Genomic DNA, 18,170 nt, shown 5'->3' on the forward strand with positions numbered 1-18,170 from the left:
TTTGTGGCCAGCTATTTTCTTATTTCTGTATAAACTGCAAGGATGTCTTCTGCATGAATATGCAAATGACTCCTATGGGTGCTGTTGCAAGGCATCCAGCTACAGGAAAATACCTGGACATTTTCTCATTGATCTCTCTGATCTCTGATAACAAGAAAATAGCCATGTTGTGGAGTGACCTCTTAGGCTTACAAGTGATTTTTTTTGGTACCATCGGAAAAGGTAGCTACAGAGACTGGAAGTATGATGCATACATATCTCCTAGTTCAGGAGTCCAGCTAATAAGCCATGAAAAGATTAAAACACTGCTTTGGTCAAGAGTTTGACACTAAAGAATTCATCTAAGCAACTCAAACCTGAAATCATAATAAAATCATTTAAGACTTGTGTCTTATAAACTTTGTAAAAGTATTTTACAGATTCAATATTTCATGGCAAATTCTGTAACTGACAAATTGAGGCATGTGGAGTTGAATACTGGTGTAGTTCTGATTTGATTAGAGCTTCTTAATATGGCTGTTTTCATTAAATATTGACAGTGTCTTGCTATCTTCTGTATCTATAGAGTCAGTTGATATAATTTTACGTTAAAGCCATATAGTCTCTACCACTGGAGTTCTATGTTGCAAACATTAAGGGATATTGTATTGTCAAAGGCTTTCATGGCCGGAATCACTGGATTGCTGTAAGTTTTTCGGGCTGTATAGCCATGTTCCAAAAGCATTCTCTCCTGACGTTTTACCTGCATCTATGGCAGGCATCATCAGAGGTTGTGAGGTCTAGGAAACTAGGAAAATGGGGTTTATATATCTGTGGAATGTCCAGAGTGGAAGAAAGAACTCTTGTCTGTTGGAAGTAGGTGTGAATGTTTCAATTGGCCACCTTGATTAGAATTTAATTTAGGAATACTTTTTCTTTTGCAGAAATGTCAACAAATCAGTAGTTCAACGCAGCAACAGTCGGTGGAATGGGGGAGCGGACCTTGATGCATTTTTTCTCCACATCGTTCATCTCATGCCCAAATAGAACAGAGAGAAACTGGGCCGACTTCAGCCATTTTTCATATATTGGCAGTGTTTCCCCCACCCCCACATGCCTCATTGTTCTCTAAAGAAGTTTCAAGTAACAACAAATCACAGAGTTATTTTCAAGCATTCCCTATCAATATGGGCATTTCCCCTTTAATTTAAAAATAGTGGAAAGTAGGTCTTCTCTTTCTCCAGCATTGCAAATCAGGTGGCCCTCCATACATTGAATGTAGCTAATAACTACCTCCTTCCTTTCAACAAAGAATATATTTATAAGAATCTAAATCCAGTTGCATTGCATGTGTATTTAAGGAAAATTTTAGAATGGGTGATGCATAGTTATGGTGAAATGAAAGGCATGGGGTTGTCTATTTTTATTTCAGATGTTTGTTCCTTCAATCTATTGAGCAATTTAGCAACTCAGCCTGTCAATTCTGGTTTGTCCTGGGCCAACATGCTATTTGTGAGTTTACTTGGAGATATATCGTTTTCCACTCCACTCTAAATTGCTGCAGACATTCAAACCCACATTCCAGCATATAGCACCATAACAACTGAACTTATCAATACCTGATTTTATCTGTTTCCAAATGTTAAGCAAAAACCACCAGGAAATTTGGGAAATCTGGGAGTAGCACTAAGGAAAAATTATACCTAAAACTCTGCTGGTCAGAGTATGTAGGGCAGAGAAGAATGTACCAACAGTATGATTCAGTACAAGCAACTTCCTATGTTCTTCCTATATTATATAAGTCACTTTTGAAGGATGCCATCGTTCAGTTTTTTTAGAATGGGATACAAAGCAGAGGGGGGAAATACGGTTCAGCAAGACCAAAATGCGAGTAGTAGGGATTGTCTTTTTTTCTACTTGCACTCTTGTTTAGATCAAAATGTGATTATGTGCTAAAAGTACCTATTTTTTCCCCAGTGTGGGACTATTAAGATGTTTTAGACTTGAAATCCTGTCATCTGCAGCTATCATGGCAATGCCTTCTGCTGGAGGATAGTTAGGATTTTGGTCCAATTCATCTGAATTAGTAAGCTTGCCATATAACTCTCCCATTCTGCATATTAAATAGTTATTGCAAATGATAGCAAGGCATAAAAATATACCTCTGCTTTTTCACAACTTAAATTGAAGCAGCTACATCTTGTTTCATGAAATATGAGGATATAAATCTGATTCACCACAATCACAACTCACTTGTAAGGAGCCCGCGGTGGGGCAATGGGTTAAACCCTTGTGCTAGCAGGACTGAAGACCAACAGGTCAGAGGTTTGAATCCAGGGACAGCACTGATGATCTCTCTCTGTCAGCTCCAGCTCCCCATGCAGGGATATGAGAGAAACCTCCCAAAAGGATGGTAAAACACCAAAACATTCAGGCACCCTCTGGGCATGTCCTTACAAACAGGCAATTCTCACACACCAGAAGCAACTTGCAGTTTCTCAAGTTGCTCCTAACATGAAAAAAACCTCAGTTGTACAATCTTTGCACCAGTTAATAGTCTCTTTCTTCTGACTACATATCCCACCCAAACCTCAGAGGAGAGGGAAAACAGTTTTGCCCTCTCCTCTGGTTCCCAATATAGCCACTTTCATGTTAAAGAAGAGTAGGGAATTGAGTGGGGAGGTATCTAGCTTTTTTCCTGTTGCTGGATGTTTGGGTACAGATTCTTCAGGTCTGGCTACAGGGTAAGAGCCATTAGGAGATAGCCCAGATATGTACAACACTCTGTCTATGCTCAAAAATTGAACCGATTTTCACTCTCCGGCCTAGGAAAATAAAGATTAGCTAAGAAAGGCTTCTTTTGGTCAAATCTTTTAGGCAGCATCTCTACTAAACTCCATTATTCACTATTATGTTTGGTTAAACTTCACGAGCAATTGAAATGCTAAATACCTTCCCCAGATAAGGTTCTACCTCTCTGGGCAACTAGACCTGTAGTTGGCCAAAAAATGCATTTTAGAAAGGGAATGATGCTGGTAGAAAATGTCACTTTTTTGGCAAGAGTAATTGGCTCTTAAGAAAGACTTCTATAATGCTTTTTCTTAAGTGGGTACTTGTCTTCACTAACCCATGTATCCTGCTTCATGAAGTCCAGGTAGACACACTATGAAAAAGTTCCTTTGTTTTAGAGAAATTATGATGTCATACTTGGGCCTGAGATGGTTTAAAATGAATTCCAAAATCATAGCAATCTGTTATTGGGTAATATCTACGGGAATGCAAAAATTGAGCTACCTGCTGCCTTCTGGAGGGCGCTTGCTAAGCTGAAATCACTCTTTAATACCCCAAAATCCATTATTTTGGCCAGATAATTGCATTAGTTTATTATCTTTTGCCAACTCCGAGCTCTGGCATAGAGAACCTTAGTTATTTAGTCTTCATTTTTCCTGCACTGCCCCAGTCAAAAGGGATCCCTAGCTTCTCACAAGTCCAATGTGACCAAGTAGAGATAATCATTCAGTCTCTTCAATCTATTTTTGGGAAAAACTTCCCCTGCACATTGTAGTTCTAGAAACTACTTTCTCTAGTATATGTTAGGGATTATGTTGTCCTCATTTGTGAACCTCTTTTTCTCATTTCTCCTTAAATAACAATTTCTCCAGCATCAAGCTGTTGTTAATTCCAAACCCTCACAACTTGGTTAGTGTGCTATTTCACCTCACTTTGTCATTTGTGAAGTTGTACCATAATATTTCCTATTCTCCAATGCAACTATTATATATATCTTGATTACTATTTGATCAATGAATGTTCGCCTTCTAGGGAGTTCTGTGTGAATACAACTTATCTGCTTCACTTGAAAAGTTACAAGATCCCTGATAGGCATACATACTTAGAGTATATAATATTTTGTTCACATGTTCTGAGGGCAGGCCTGGTAACAGAACTGGGCAAATCTCTGCTCATACCCAACTCTTCGTCAATGGGGAAATGGCTGTGTTGTGTATGTTTGGGTGCATGCAGTTGCACTGCTTAAAAGATTTAAGACACAGTTACGTCGCCCAATGCAGCCCAACAGTCAGTTCTTAGAATTTGCTTGAACTGAGTTATTCATTCTTACAATGAACTATGAAATGAGTCACCACATTATTCTCATTAATGATAGGCTACTGTACAAACAATAATTTTGAGAAAATTTATTAATTGATTTCTTGCAGACAAATCAGCTCAGAAACACTGCTACTAATGTCTTTGACATCACAGGGCAGAACACTTTTTTTAAAAGAATATCACTAAAGTTACTCCTATTAGCTCAAAATCATTAGTACAACATCAAAATAAATCTGAGTATGTTGATTAGCTGAATAATTTTAACACTTGATGTTGCTTGAAGTTGTTCTAGACTGCCTTTGCCAAGCCAACTTGGTTATTTGCCCTGTCAAAAATGCTGTAGTATTGCCTTATGAACACATCGCCTAAGATCCAGAGGTCTCCAGATGTGACTTGGAAACCACTGTGACACTCTCCTTGTGACTGCTAAAAGAAAGGAAAAGAGAACCATTAGCTGCAGCAGACCACATATATTATCAACTTTAAAAAATCAAATTTGGTTAAAAATGGTTACCATAACATCCACACAAAAGTTATTTCCCTTTAACAAACACCAGTAAAAGTAGGTTGTGTGCAAAATTCTCTACATTCAGTTTAATTGATCTTTTGGTACTATGACAGGCCTTTGCTGGTGGGATTTCCAAATGCCAAAGGGGCATTTGGCTCAAATGTGACTTCTAAGAAGGTTTACAGCTGAAGACTTTTTAATTTTGTTTATTATAGGAATGGTGTTCCTTTTAAAAGCCCTGTACTACAAATTGTACTTTATTTACATTCTTGCCTTCTTGTGTTAATAATGATTACTACCATAATTATTATTTTTGTACTGTCAACAACCATAACCTAGATATTGTTTATTCTTTTTATTGTTGTAGGCCACCTTGAATTATTTTGTGTGATGTAAATTTTGGAAGAGAAATAAAATATGATGTATATGCTTAATGAAAGTCAAGCTCTACTCCTGGGAGGTCTGACAGCAATGCGTTTCATATGCACACAGAGTCATGGAGTATGCCGATAGAAAAGATATTGTGAGCTGTTTTTGGAAGCCATGCCATAGTGACACCTCTGGTTGAATAGACCCACTGAATATGTAGGGTTTTACATGAGTGAAAACTCACAATGGAAGGAGAGTGCCTCTTTTAGTTGGAACCAACTGGTTAAAATACACATATAACACATACACACAATTTAATTGTTTAAAGCATTAGTGATACTTTTTAGTCTGTACTGATTTTAATAATTTATGAATCACACTGCGACTCAGTATTGGAGAGAGAGGATATAAGCAGTCATCCTCCTCCTTCTCATATTTGTAGGAGAGATCGGCTGGAGTCTGTTTGCTCCAAGGCCAGTGGGAATGCAATTCCAGTGCAGCTTTCAAGAACTATCCAAGGTGCTGACAACAGGCTTTAGCCCTGAAATAACCCCTTTCCAGACTGAAACCAGGCTTAGATTCAACATCCCAATGACATCAGAGCCATTAAATGGACATAATTATAAGATTGATTCTGTAATGTCATCATATTATGTCTATTGTTAACCAATTCCATGACTGCATACAAAAAGGCATTATTAGCAAGCATCATCAAGCTTAGCACATCAATGACAAAGATATTAGAATGCTGGGACTATTAGTAGTGTTACATTAGATTTTGTTTGACCTCCCATTTTTAATAGTTATTGACTGTATGTATATTATGAGGTTATATACAACATTGAAACAAAGCTAATCTGCCCGTTGTCATACTTTTATTATATTGAATATGTGCAACATACGTTTATGTTGATCTTATTGTTGTATCTTGGTTATTATATCCCTCCTTTTCTATATGAAGGAATAAAGGATACTTCCCCCCCCCCTCCCAAATTATACAGCTGGTCATACTGGCTGGAAATTCTGGAATATAAAGCCACAAAAACCAAGTAGCCAAGTGGCCAAAAGGTAAAACCCTATCACTACCACTACCACTACCAATATCTCTTTCTGTTGGGCAAGCTATAGTCCAACATTACCTGGAGATGTACAGCTTTCCCACACTGATTTTACATGGTACCCTGCTTAGAGCAGGCAGGGGACAGGGTGCCATGTTATCTTTTAAAATCTTATTGTTATTGCATAGTTACAACTGATGTGTTGGGAGAAGAGCAGTGGGTGTTTGTTGCATTTCATAGACCTCTCTAGATTGTGTCATCCTTACAAAGAGGAACTGATGGGTGATTTTTTTATTTCCACATTCCGCCTTCTTAGTAAACGCTTGCATGCTGCCTAGAGTCAGATGACACCATACAGAAGGAAAGTGTGAGAATTTTAACTTAGCAGTTACATGCAGCATACTCCTGCATGCTATTTGGTTGCTCTTGTTTGCAGCAGGGACAGCTAAACAAGCACAACATCTGGACAAGGGTTCAGCTTCCTCTTTGTTTATTTCCAACTAAATTACTAAAGGAAACTCAAAAAAATTCTAGATCTCTAGTTTATTAGGCTAGAAATGAATCAGAGCAGAAGTTGTACCCATGCTCAGATTACAACCTAAACAAATCATGAAGCAAAACCCTGTGCTTGTATAGCTGTTCTTACTATAAGCAGGTCATACAAATAGAAAATGCCAATTAATCTAGTTCTTGCAGGATTCTGGCTTATTGTGTTGCTTGAACCCATCAATCGCTTGACCCTCAAGTGCTAGGTGTTTAATATAATGTGTGATTTAAAAAACCCTGATGTAAATTTTGTTCTCTGGTAGAGCAAATAGCTTTTAAAAACTACATCCAAGAAATAGCCAGCACAAATATATAAAATGATTATCATTATCTTTTGATGGGAATTAGATTGTTCATCAACAGAAAAGAGTTTTTGAATTTATCCCGCCACCCTAATAAAACAGATATCAAATACGACTTGTTTTGGTCTACCTCTGAATAACTTACTAAGAGGATGCCAGTCAGTATTTCTTCCCACATAAAATTTCCATTCCACTGTTTTTGAACATATGTGTTGATAATTAATTGCAATTTTAGATGAAGATCCTATTGCTCTGTGTAACTTTGATGGAGAAGGGCCGACAATAGCTTGATGTTTATATGTTTTTATTTGTAAATTTATATATGATTATTGATTTTTATTTGATTGTGTTTGGCATTGAATATTGCCATATTGTAAGCAACTCTGAGTGGTTTCACCCCTTGGGGTGAAAGAGAGCAGGATATAGAAATAGTAAATAAAGAAATTGGTGGCAGGGGAAAGTTATCTACAGATGCTGCAGTGACAGGGTGTGTTTGTGTTGTGGTGGGCAACAGCGGAGTCTTCTATAAAGTGATTAAACTATCTTGTAATTGCTAATCTGCTTAGGGACTATCAAGGCAGCTTTCTCTCCAGATGGGAACAGTTTTCCCGATTGTCCCTCTGCCTCCACTATGAACCAGTTGGAAAAAAAATGAGTTATGACTGCCAAAAAGACACTTACATGTCAGTAACCAACAAGATCCTACCCATATCTACATAGAATACTTACAAATCCTAGGATGTGGGTGACAATAAAACTGGTAACAGACTACTGTAATTCAGTAATCTGGATAACCTTATATCTAAGGTAAGGAGAACAATTTCACATTTATTGTTACCTCTAGAGTATAGGCAGCTGGAGTCAGAGGAAACTGAATTCCGTTGATCACGAAAACAACATCAGGCATATTGCCAAGGTTGCCACAGTTGATGTCATACTGCAAGACATTAAAAATAGCAGCTTTCTGTTCTCATCACAAAGGAACTAAAGTAGCAAATCCTTAATGGATAAGAAATGCAGTGCCCCCCCCCCCCCCCATCAAACAGGGAATCTCATGACAGCAGAACTTGTGTAATATCTTTAGTATTCTGGAATTAATTAGGATAGCCATCCTGGTTAACTGAAGAGATATTGCTCTCTGAGATAGAGCAACAATCCAATGACCAATGCCCAGAAAAGATACAGTACATAGTTCTCAAGTTAAGTTAAGTGATTGAAGAAACTGTAGCATCATCATCATACATCTCGCCTTTGAATTAACACTTAAGCATCTTACTGCTAATCTTGGCTAGAGAAAACCCATTGAAACAATTAAATCTGCATTGATGTTGATTTATCATTCAACATTCGATTCAAAGGCTTTGCTCCAGTCAGGATGGACATTTCATTTTCTGAACTTTCAATTTATTTATTATTTATTTATTTCCTATATTTATACTCCACCCTTCTCACCCCCCGAGGGGGGACTCAGGGCAGCCTCACAAACACTATACAGTGTCATCATAATAAAACAATCAACAATACATTAAAATATTTAAAATATTAAACAATAATTAAAACAATTGATTAACACACACCTATTAAAATCAGAGTCTAAAATCCAGTCCGGGTCAAATCATTGCCATAAGTGTTAAAATCTTTTTTTACTTGCTTTTACTTGTTAAAATCTTCTTTGCTTGTCAATGACACTACGGAGCAGCTGCTTAAAGCTGCCTTTTCATTTAGTTTAATGGTATGGCAAGCCCGGAATCCAGCATAGGGATGGAAAGAAGATGCAAGCATATTCAAAAAAAGTGTTTCTTAAGTATTGGGAAACTCTGATTAGGAGACTCCTAGACTGATGTTAATCTTCATGTTTTCTTCACACATGGATTTTGCATAGAATAAGTCACCAACTACATTATTTTCCATTAAACAAATGTTTTCTATGCCAAAATATTGCATGCAATGTTTATCGCCTAGATCCTGAACCGTGAACAGTCTTTGGAAACTACTTATTTCTCCCAGTTAGAAGACATTTTCGGAATTGGAAAAGAATGATTCAAATCAGCCACTGCCTCAGTTAAAAATAATTGTTGTTGTTGTTGTTGTTGTTGTTGTTGTTGTTGTTGTGTTGTTGTTGATAATGGACAGGTACATCTCTAATCCAGTGTGATGTTTGGATCTGATGTTTGGATCTGAGAAACACTTTCATGGCATATAAATAAAAATCTAAAGACGAGCTTCACATCTTATCTGGACCCCACACAGAAAGCCAATTTACCTAATACCAAATAGCATGTTAACCCTTTGATGTGTGACCTAAGTCTGAATTTGGTGCTATTGCTATACACATACCCTGTGTAGTAGGAAGTTGTTTGGAGGAAAGGCTTATACAGCTATCAGTAAAATTATTCCAAAGAAAGAGAACAGAATAAAATAGTATAAGTAAAGTCTCACTGCAAAGTGTAGCCCTCCAACACTTCTGCTTGTAGAAAAGGGATATTCAGAAAGCACAAATTCAACACAAGGGAAATCCTTGTATTGCATTTATTAAAACATGAAAATGCAGGGGTCAATGTAATTATTTCTCTCATGTAGATTTTTTTCTCATCAGTTGGAAATAACATGCCATTTAATCAGAACCTCATGCCTTTCAGATGTTTTGAATTGAACATTGATTATCTTGGCAGATGTTTATGGAAGATGAAGTTCAAAATATCTGGAGGACACCAGATTGGGACAATTGTATGCAGTGGATAATTTTCACATTGTCAGAACTGTGGAGGCAGATTTCTGTAAGGTTTATATTACCACCAATTACTAAATTCTAAAACCAGGGTTAGGCCCATGTTAGGAGTTGTTTCCATTAGGTGCCAGATTTGTCCAGCCAAAACGTTGCTTGAGACTTTACAAATGAATTGACTATAGTGTGTGAACAAAGAAATGAAAGTGATCAAGATGACTTGGTTCTCTTCAACTACTGTGAAAAGGAACTGGCAAATTATAAAGGATTTTTCTTACCTGACCATATTGTCCTGGAGTGGCTCCAATGGCATTCTGGAGGTTGCTTATGTCAGATGGTGAGCCAGCCAAGAGGGAAGTACCTGTGTCAACAATGGCTTGGCACCCACCACTGCAAGCAATTGCTTGGCCATTCACTAAAATACTGAGAAATTGGAAATCATAAAATTATGTCATGCATTTGAAACAAGATGGTAATAGTGTATTAAGACCAGCTATCTGTACTCAATAGAAAGCCACCCATTGCCTTTCTGGGCCTACCGTTTCAGAGTAATGTTTCCAGCTGTGTTATTAATCAGTGTTAACAGAGACTTGTTCTGAATATTAAGTAATAAAAGATATGATTCATAGGTTATACAAATTTAACGTCAGAGACCTGTCTTTTTCCAATGTATAAAGCACCATGGATCTTTATAATACTAAAGCCAAAACATAACATAATGTTTTGCACAGATGGAAGTCTGCTCCATCTCCCATCTTCTCTCCATACTTCTATGGCCCTCGCCTGTTGCAGAGCAAAAGACTATATGAGTATTGGTAAGTGAGGAAGAAAAAGAAAGACTAGCATACAACACTAGATAAAAAGGACTGAGATTGCATAAGACAAAAAGGAAATGGAAAGATAGAACACTGGAAGGGGGTAGAGTGAATTTCTAAATCTCTTGAAATAATATTTCAGGTTGTAAAAAAATAAGTATAGCTTTCCTAACAGCTAAGGTGTAGGTTAACATTGCTTTTGAATAGGGCTGTGCACACATCTGTTTTTCAAAATGGGCTCCAGGTGATCTGGCAACCGAAAATGTGGAATTTAGTTTGCCAGATCACCTGTAACACCATGGATGGAGTGGCCATGTTTTTTCAGCAGCAATAAAGCACACGGCTTCCAAAAAATGGCTGCTTTCAGTATCTTTCAGCTTCACATGGAGTGCAGAGAGGCAGCCCTGTGTACACACAGGTTACTCTGTGAGGGTGTAAGCCCTGTTGCCTGCCTGTAGCAATCAGAAGAAGAAAGCTGCTCACGTGCAACTAGCTCTGTGTTCTATCTCAGTGCTGTCTTAGGATAGCTTCACTTGCTTTTGGAATCAATCCCAATCTTTTCATTTGGAAATTTAATTTACTTTTCTTAGTTTAATATCTTTGATTCCTTCTCTTTTTTACTATTTTTCTAGGCAAGTGAGCATGGGAGTGCAATTTGGAGGGCTGTGAAGGGACATTTTGGGGGTGTTTGTTTAAATATTGTAGTGGTTTACAATATTTAAACAATATTTAAATAGCCTCACACCCTTGAGGTCCCACATGAAGAATTCAATTCCTCCCCAGCCCAATCTTCTTGCTTCTCTCTGTAGTCTGTCCTGCTCCTTTCACCCCCCCCCCCACAAATACTTTTTTAAAATTACAAAAAAGCAATTTCTCCTTCTTGTTGACCTCTTTGAGTAATATTTTAAAATCCCCTGTAACCCTGTAAGTTGTTTGCTGTTCCTTTTTTGACAGTCTCTCTTGTATTTTTCTTGTAGCTTCTATGTGTGCATGCTCCTTCTCTCACACATATATATAATAACATAGATGATGATGATGATGATGATGATGATGATGATGATGATGTATGGCCGTGGTGTGGGTGCTGCTGAGTCAAGTGGCCAGGCTTTCAGGGGAGCAAAAGCGAGAGGGAGAGGGAGAGGTACTACTGAATCCCAATCACATCCTTTTATGGGATACCATTTGGGGGGTTTTTTAAAGGAGATTTTATTTCTAGAAAGAATTTCCTAAAAATCAGTGGATGACCCAAATGTTCTGAAACTTGGGGGGCTAGTAGTGGTAAATATGTCTTCCAAGATTGGCCATATTTGTCCTGGTAGCCCTAAAAATGATAGAAAGGGGAGCCTCGGAAGTCCCCCCATTGCCTCAAATGGACCGGATCTTCTTGGAATGAAAAAGGAACTTTGGGATTCCAGATTGAAAAATGGCATTTTGTCCTTCTGAATTCAGGCAGCTCCCAAAAAAACAGATCAGGGCCAGTCAAAAACTGGACACTGAAAATTGCACAGGGTTTACCCACAATGCACACCCCCTACTTTGCATTCCCCCCCCCCATCTTTTCCGATAGCAAATCTTAACATTATCTGATCAAACTTTCCAATTTTATTGTTTACTACCTGATGTGGGAATCACAATAACATTAATTTCTACTTACCTGTCCAACCCAATTTGCCAGTAACCTTGCTGAGTGACAGGTATCCAGTTAATGGAACCAGTATAGTAAGATTCATCAATTCCACCAAAAGTGATCATACTACCAGTTCCTCCTCTGAAATGTGAATATACAATGCATTATTGGCTGGCTACTTTAAGTTGAAGCACACAGTAGAAAGTGAATGTATAGCATCCTTGCATACCAGATGTTTCTGTTAAACTTTTTTTTTACAACATGGGTTCACAGCTCACATTAGTGTTGTCTATGTTGGTAAAAAATATCTCTCTGTAGCAGCTGATAGTTCCCATGTCCAAAGAGTAAAGAAATTTGCTTTTGGTTGTAGTCTAAAAAACAGAAGCAGTTTTCATCCTTTAGAAGACCTATCTTAAGTACTGAACACTTTTTGACTAACATTTGGATTTTAACCAGGAGTGACTACACTATTCTGTTGACATGGAAGCCAGCAGCTGCCACAGCTGCTACCATCTCCCACATCCCCTGAATAAGAGATACAATGGACCCTTAGTATCTGCTGGAGTTTAGGTTTTGGACCCCCTATGGATTCCAAAATCCGTGGATGCTCAAGCCTCATTGTATAAAATTGTTTAAAATGACATAGTAAAACAGTGTGCCTCATGTAAAATGTCAATATCCACGTTTGCTTTGGGGAATTTATTGTGAATATTTTAAAATAGTGGATGGTTGAATCTGAGTGTGCAGAAATTGTGGATACAAAGAGCAAACTGTATTGCAAGACAAGCATAATGGCAGCCATCTTATTTAGAATGTAATATCTGGCTGTAACTCATCTCAAAAGATGCTGCCAATAGGCAAAGCAATATGTAAAGCAGAGGTGGGCAAGTCATATGTTGCTGGACTGCGATTTTCATAAACCTTGAGAAGCAGCTAAACTGTCACAGGTTCATGGAACCTCAACATATGAAGGGCTATAACAAGTCACCCAGTCCTTGTACAGATGCAATTCTCCTCCAAGGATTCTTCCATCCACATGAAACAAATAATCTTACCAATCAAACAAAATACTATTTACCCGCCAAGATAGACAGAGAACAAATTTTCTTGCACCAAGCCTTCATCCACCATGTTATCAAACACAGGAGTTACATCAGAAACAGCAATTGCATGGTAGCCTAATCCCAGAATCCCATCAAATTTTACATAGGTGAAGAAGGCGCCTGGTTCACTGGAGCTCAAGGCAAACTCTTGGTTAGTGACCGTAATGTCAGATACCTAGGAGAGAGACAGAGCATCCCTTTAGTTCTCTATCAGGCTAGTGAGGCACAATAAAGCTTGTATCCATGTAAACATGTATGGAAAGTGAGTCCTCAAGATATTACAACTATATAGATTGGACTATATAAACAAGGGTGGGCAAAATGAGGCTCTTGGGCTGTTTTGTAGTCCTCAGGACACCACCCACCATCTGGGGTCAAGAAATTACGTGGTTCTAAATGCCTCCAAATATCTTTGATTGATCTGAGATGCATTTTACCATGCCCTGAAGGCAAGGGGGCAGGCACCATTTTACACCTAGGAATACATTTAGAGTGAAAAGCTAAACAAGTAACAGCTCTCCAAGCACTGCTAGTTTTGACAGTTAAGCCTCTCGGATGTGCATACAGGGATGTCCTTGCAGACAGGATGGGATAGCATGGGAGTTGTCGTTGATATCACTGAGTGATCCGAAATACAAAAGTCCTTCCTTTCATGTGTGTCTCTGCACATGATGAGGAGAATTTGGGGGTCATCTTATAGCAATGAAGCAGAGAGTATTTGGGCAAAATCAACACTGCCCCATCCCTAAAGGAGTCTTTTCTGTCATACACAAAAAACAACACACCTTTTCTGAATTGAGCTGTAAGAGTCTTGATCCTCTGAACTGACTGTCTTGGGGCCCTTCCACACAGTCCTATATCCCAGATTATCAAGGCAGAAAATCCCACATTATCTGAGTGTGGACTCAGATAACCCAGGTTAAAGCAGATAATGTGGGATTTTCTGCCTTGATATTCTGGGTTATAGGGCTGTGTGGAAGGCCCTTGCACAGCTGGTATAAGTTTGTTTCTTTCTATTCAGCACAATGCAGATAATTCTGAACTAAGATCCAGAGTATACAGAACAAAATGTGTTTCTGGTAAAAGTGCTTCCTCTTTTAATTCTAATTCTTTTTCTAGAATTTGGGGGAGAAAAGGGAGAGCTACAGTTTGCAAAGCTGTGAACATTTATGCAAAGATGAGTAACTTCTCTTGACTGGGACTTCTCTGGTTGCTAATTTTGGAAGCTTTCTTTTTACTGTATTGTTTGCCAGTAATTGAGGTCTTCTATTTTTGGAAACTTCCCTTTTACTGGTTTGCTTGTCAGTAGCTGAGGCCCTCTATTTTTGGAAGCTTCCTTGTTGTTAGATTACTTGTCAGTAACTAAGATCCTCTATTCATTATATATATAATAGCAACTTCAAAATGTTGTACTATGCTGCACTGATAATAAAAATTAACTATTTTGTTATAAAAACTTCAATTCTGAATTAACTCTTTAGAAATATACACATCCTACTTGGATGTGAATAACTATGGTGTTGGTCTGTGGTGCTCTAAGTTCAAACATTTTAATTGCATGCCTAGCAGCCATTTCAGGAGTGTTGGCATTTAAAATAAATTAATCCTATACACACCGCCTTTAAATTGGGGAGCTTTAATCCTTCCCTTGCCATCTGCATTCTGGATGAATATTCCCCCTTCTCCTCCGTAAATTGCCCTCAGTGTTAGAAAAAATAGGGGAGCATTACAGTCCCACAACTTAAACCTCCCCACCTAGCATGCTGCAATATCATTAAAACCAAAGGAAAATATTATCAGGTTAAAGTTGAAGTTACAATATTAGTTTGATCTAGGGTTAAGTTTATTATCTAAGATTGGAATACTTTTGAAACCCTGCCATACACAGTTGGCCTTAAAAATGCACAGAAGAGAACTGTGCGGAAATGTCCAGGCTCTCCAGATGTTGTTGAACTATTGTATATACCAGGTATGGGATGCGGCCTCTTGGGCTCTTTTCTCAGGCCCTCCTTTCTCTCATCATCCTGTCCTTCCTTCCTTCTCTTTCCTTCCTCCTTCCCTCCCTCTTTCTCCTTCCCTTAAATCCTTCCTTTTCTCTTTCCTTCCTCCTTCCTCACTTCCTTTCTTCCCTTCCACCCTTCCCTCCTTCCCTCCCTTCTGTCTTTCCTTCCTTCTCTCTTCCTTCCTCCTTACCCCCTTCCTCTTTCTCCTTCCATCCTTCCCTTCCACCCTTGTGTTGTTCTTTCCTTCCCTCTTTCCTCCCTCTCTCTCCTTCCTTCCTTCCCTTTTGTCTTTCTTCCCTTCTCTCTTTCCTTTACCTTTCCATCCCTTCCATCCATCCTCTTCATCCCTTCCTTCTCCTTTTTTTCCTTCTTCCCTTCCTTCCTACCATCCTTTTCTTCCACCGTTTCATCCTTCCTTCCCTTTTGTCTTTCCTTCCCTGTTTCATCCCTCCTTCTCTCTCTCCCTCTTTCTCCTTCCATCCTTCCCTTCCTCCCTTTCATCCTTCCTTCTCTTTTTAATTCCTCCTTCCCTTCCTTCTTTCCATCACCAGGTAGCCAGTCCCCTTAGCAGGGATTGCTAATGTGTGGCCCCCAAGTTAGAAAGTTTGCCCATGCCTGGTATATACTCAAATATACATCTGAAAATTTTAGTTACAAAAATTGTGCTGCATGACTCCCATCCCTGGTATAGATGGCGATTTAGAACTTTGTCTGTACAATTGTAACCATGCTACCCCAGTTTGTTTGTTTCTTTGTTTTTTTACCGTCACAGTATCATATCCTAAAATGCCATCCATGCTTCCTGTGCCATACTCAATTGACATAGTCTGCTGTGTGTTCTGGAAGGTAGAAGACTGAGAAGGATCGAACCTTGGGTGGTTTTCTGAAACAGACACAAAGATGAATCAGTTGCTAACTGATAAGTAAAAAGGCATGTGCATCCTGTTGATTCAATGGCTGTAGTCTTTTGAGGATTCAGGTTAAAAAAAAACAACGCTTTATTGAAATAGAACAATGAGTTATTCAGGTATTATGAATAAAAATTTGAAAGTCTACAAGTCCTTCGTGACATACCATCTCAATTCATGCCATGGGACTTGACCATTCTCTTCCCTACTTTCCATTCATATGTGTCTTATGGTCAACATATCTACTTCTTCATTTGCTTTCATGATGTTATGTTTTATTTTGATATGTTTCTATTTGGTTGTGTTCTGTTTTTATTTTATTGCATTATGTTTTAACTCTGTGCTTTCTTGGAAGCCACCCCAAGTCCTTTTGGGGAAATGGAGGTGGGGTATAAAAATTAAGTTGTTATTATTATTATTATTATTATTATTATTATTATTATTATTTTGCATTACTTACGACACGGTGCATCACTGCAGTAAGTAGAGGGTACCCAAAGATTGGATGATCCTGTGTCAAACACAACAGTAAACGCCTGCGGTGGAGTTCCAATGTAGACTGTTCCATAGTATTCTGTCTGTTAATTGATAAGACGCAGCTGTTTTGCAAAGTTTTCTTTTCTTAGATTTTTAGTTTTAATAGTTGATGTGAGTGATAACCACACTAAGCATTAATTCTATAGTATAGATACACACTTTGTCTTGTCATTAATTTGTTACTAAACCCTGGATAAAGTAGCAAGAAGTATATTGAAAACATTTGGAAAGTATTCTTCAGTAGTAGTATTGATCTATAACAACAACAAAATTCCAACTCACATCTAAGAAGTTCAAAAGTGGTTCACCAGCTACTTGGGCAGCATTAGATATGGGCTGATATTTGGTACCAATGTCATAAGGATGTTCCTCAAGAAAAGATTCCAACAAGTTTTTTTCCTTTAGGGTGTCTCTTCCTTTCTTCCCTCTCTGTAAGGGAATCCTAGGACACAAGAAACATAATTAATAGATTTACGCGTCCCCCATCAGAACCATCATTGGTTTAACATATTAGAAGACTGTATTGTCTCCAGGAAGTTATTCTGACTCTTCACTCATGTTGACTTTCCCGGATGCCATTTTTTTCACATCAAAGAAGAGGTAATTCATCCTTTTAAAGTCTAGCACTCCCTTCCAGTTTAATGTGAAACCAGATATGGACATCTAGCCACTTCTGATTTTGCTTTTTGGAAATCTTTGCAGCTCCTGGGCTTTCCACAGTTTCCCTTCCTGGGTTTAATATCATTGTCCCACCTCACATCTTATCTATTAGATTGAAACACATTCAACCGAAAGACTGCATCCCTTTGGGATTATTAATGTCTTATGTTTCCTGTGCTCCTAACAGCAGTTTTGATCTTGCGCACAGTCTCTCAGACCTTAATTCCATTGACATCAGTTGTACTTGGAAGACAATATTCCACCCAATGCATGTTGATCTGTTTCAGTTCTCAATAACTGCAAGAATATCATTTGAAAGAAAATCTCACCTGTAGCTGTATCGGTAGTTAGAGTGGCACATACTTAGTACAATGCAAGTAAGCATTTATTCACACATACACACATTCTGCACAAACAGATCTGAGATTTGAGGATGCAGATCTCTTTCCGTTTCTCTCTGTCCTCACTTTCCCATTGCTTGATTTAGTGCATCAGAAATTATAACAAAAAGATAACCTACCGAGTGATAGATTCAGAAAGAGCAACAATAGCGAAGAGAATAGCTAGGTACTTCATCCTGCTCACTTAATTATTCCAGATGCTCTAGTTCTTGTTCTCTGCAACCCTGTTGTTTTATAGTTGCTTGAGAAGTACTCACCTTTATCAAGAAGACTCGTCATCAAAGTTCAACAGAGAAAACCCAGCCCATTTCTCAAAGCTTTGTAAACAATTAGGTAGGTCTGCTTTTCATTACACATGCCAGTATTATGGTGGCATATGACTTTTTTAAAAAAACGTTGCCAGACCACAGAGACTGGTCCTGGTTTTCCAGTTTTGTGGAGTGATCTCCAGTAAGAAAAAAGATTCCATATCTTCTAATTGTGGAGACTCACCTCCAAGTAGAAGGCAAGAGTAGTTTG

General features: G+C 38.3%; 2 protein-coding genes across 2 annotated transcripts in view; one reads left to right on the forward strand and one right to left on the reverse strand.

Moving 5' to 3' along the window:
- The window catches only part of LOC132772675 (adhesion G protein-coupled receptor E3-like), a 37,028-nt gene extending 32,849 nt beyond the window's left edge, over positions 1 to 4,179 (forward strand). Inside the window, exon 14 of the mRNA XM_067467946.1 lies at positions 924 to 4,179. Within this exon, the coding sequence (XP_067324047.1) occupies positions 924 to 986 (63 nt within the window). The 3' untranslated portion in view covers positions 987 to 4,179. The remainder of the gene's footprint in view (positions 1 to 923) is intronic.
- Positions 4,180 to 4,370: 191 nt separating this feature from the next.
- Positions 4,371 to 17,855, reverse strand: LOC132772674 (embryonic pepsinogen-like). Its single transcript, XM_060771546.2, has 9 exons — positions 17,771 to 17,855; positions 16,873 to 17,032; positions 16,514 to 16,631; positions 15,910 to 16,028; positions 13,118 to 13,317; positions 12,067 to 12,180; positions 9,876 to 10,020; positions 7,711 to 7,809; positions 4,371 to 4,515 (listed from the first exon to the last, which is right to left on the reverse strand). Exons 1-9 carry the CDS (start codon positions 17,824 to 17,826, stop codon positions 4,378 to 4,380), a joined length of 1,149 nt encoding a protein of 382 aa, XP_060627529.2. The 5' UTR covers positions 17,827 to 17,855; the 3' UTR covers positions 4,371 to 4,377.
- Positions 17,856 to 18,170: the final 315 nt, after the last annotated feature.

Source organism: Anolis sagrei, chromosome 4 (assembly GCF_037176765.1).
Source record: "Anolis sagrei isolate rAnoSag1 chromosome 4, rAnoSag1.mat, whole genome shotgun sequence".
Taxonomy (NCBI): Eukaryota; Metazoa; Chordata; class Lepidosauria; order Squamata; family Dactyloidae; genus Anolis; species Anolis sagrei.

What these genes read in the sequence shown, in the direction of transcription:
- LOC132772674 (XM_060771546.2), bottom strand. Translation starts at nt 17,826, where the DNA reads ATGAAGTACCTAGCTATTCTCTTCGCTATTGTTGCTCTTTCTGAATCT. An exon ending in CTTTCTGAATCTATCACTCG is followed by an intron (nt 17,033 to 17,770) that starts GTAGGTTATCTT and finishes CTTGTGTCCTAG; the next exon opens with GATTCCCTTACAGAGAGGGA. An exon ending in TTCTCTGTCTATCTTGGCGG is followed by an intron (nt 12,181 to 13,117) that starts GTAAATAGTATT and finishes TTCACATTTCAG; the next exon opens with AGGAGGAACTGGTAGTATGA.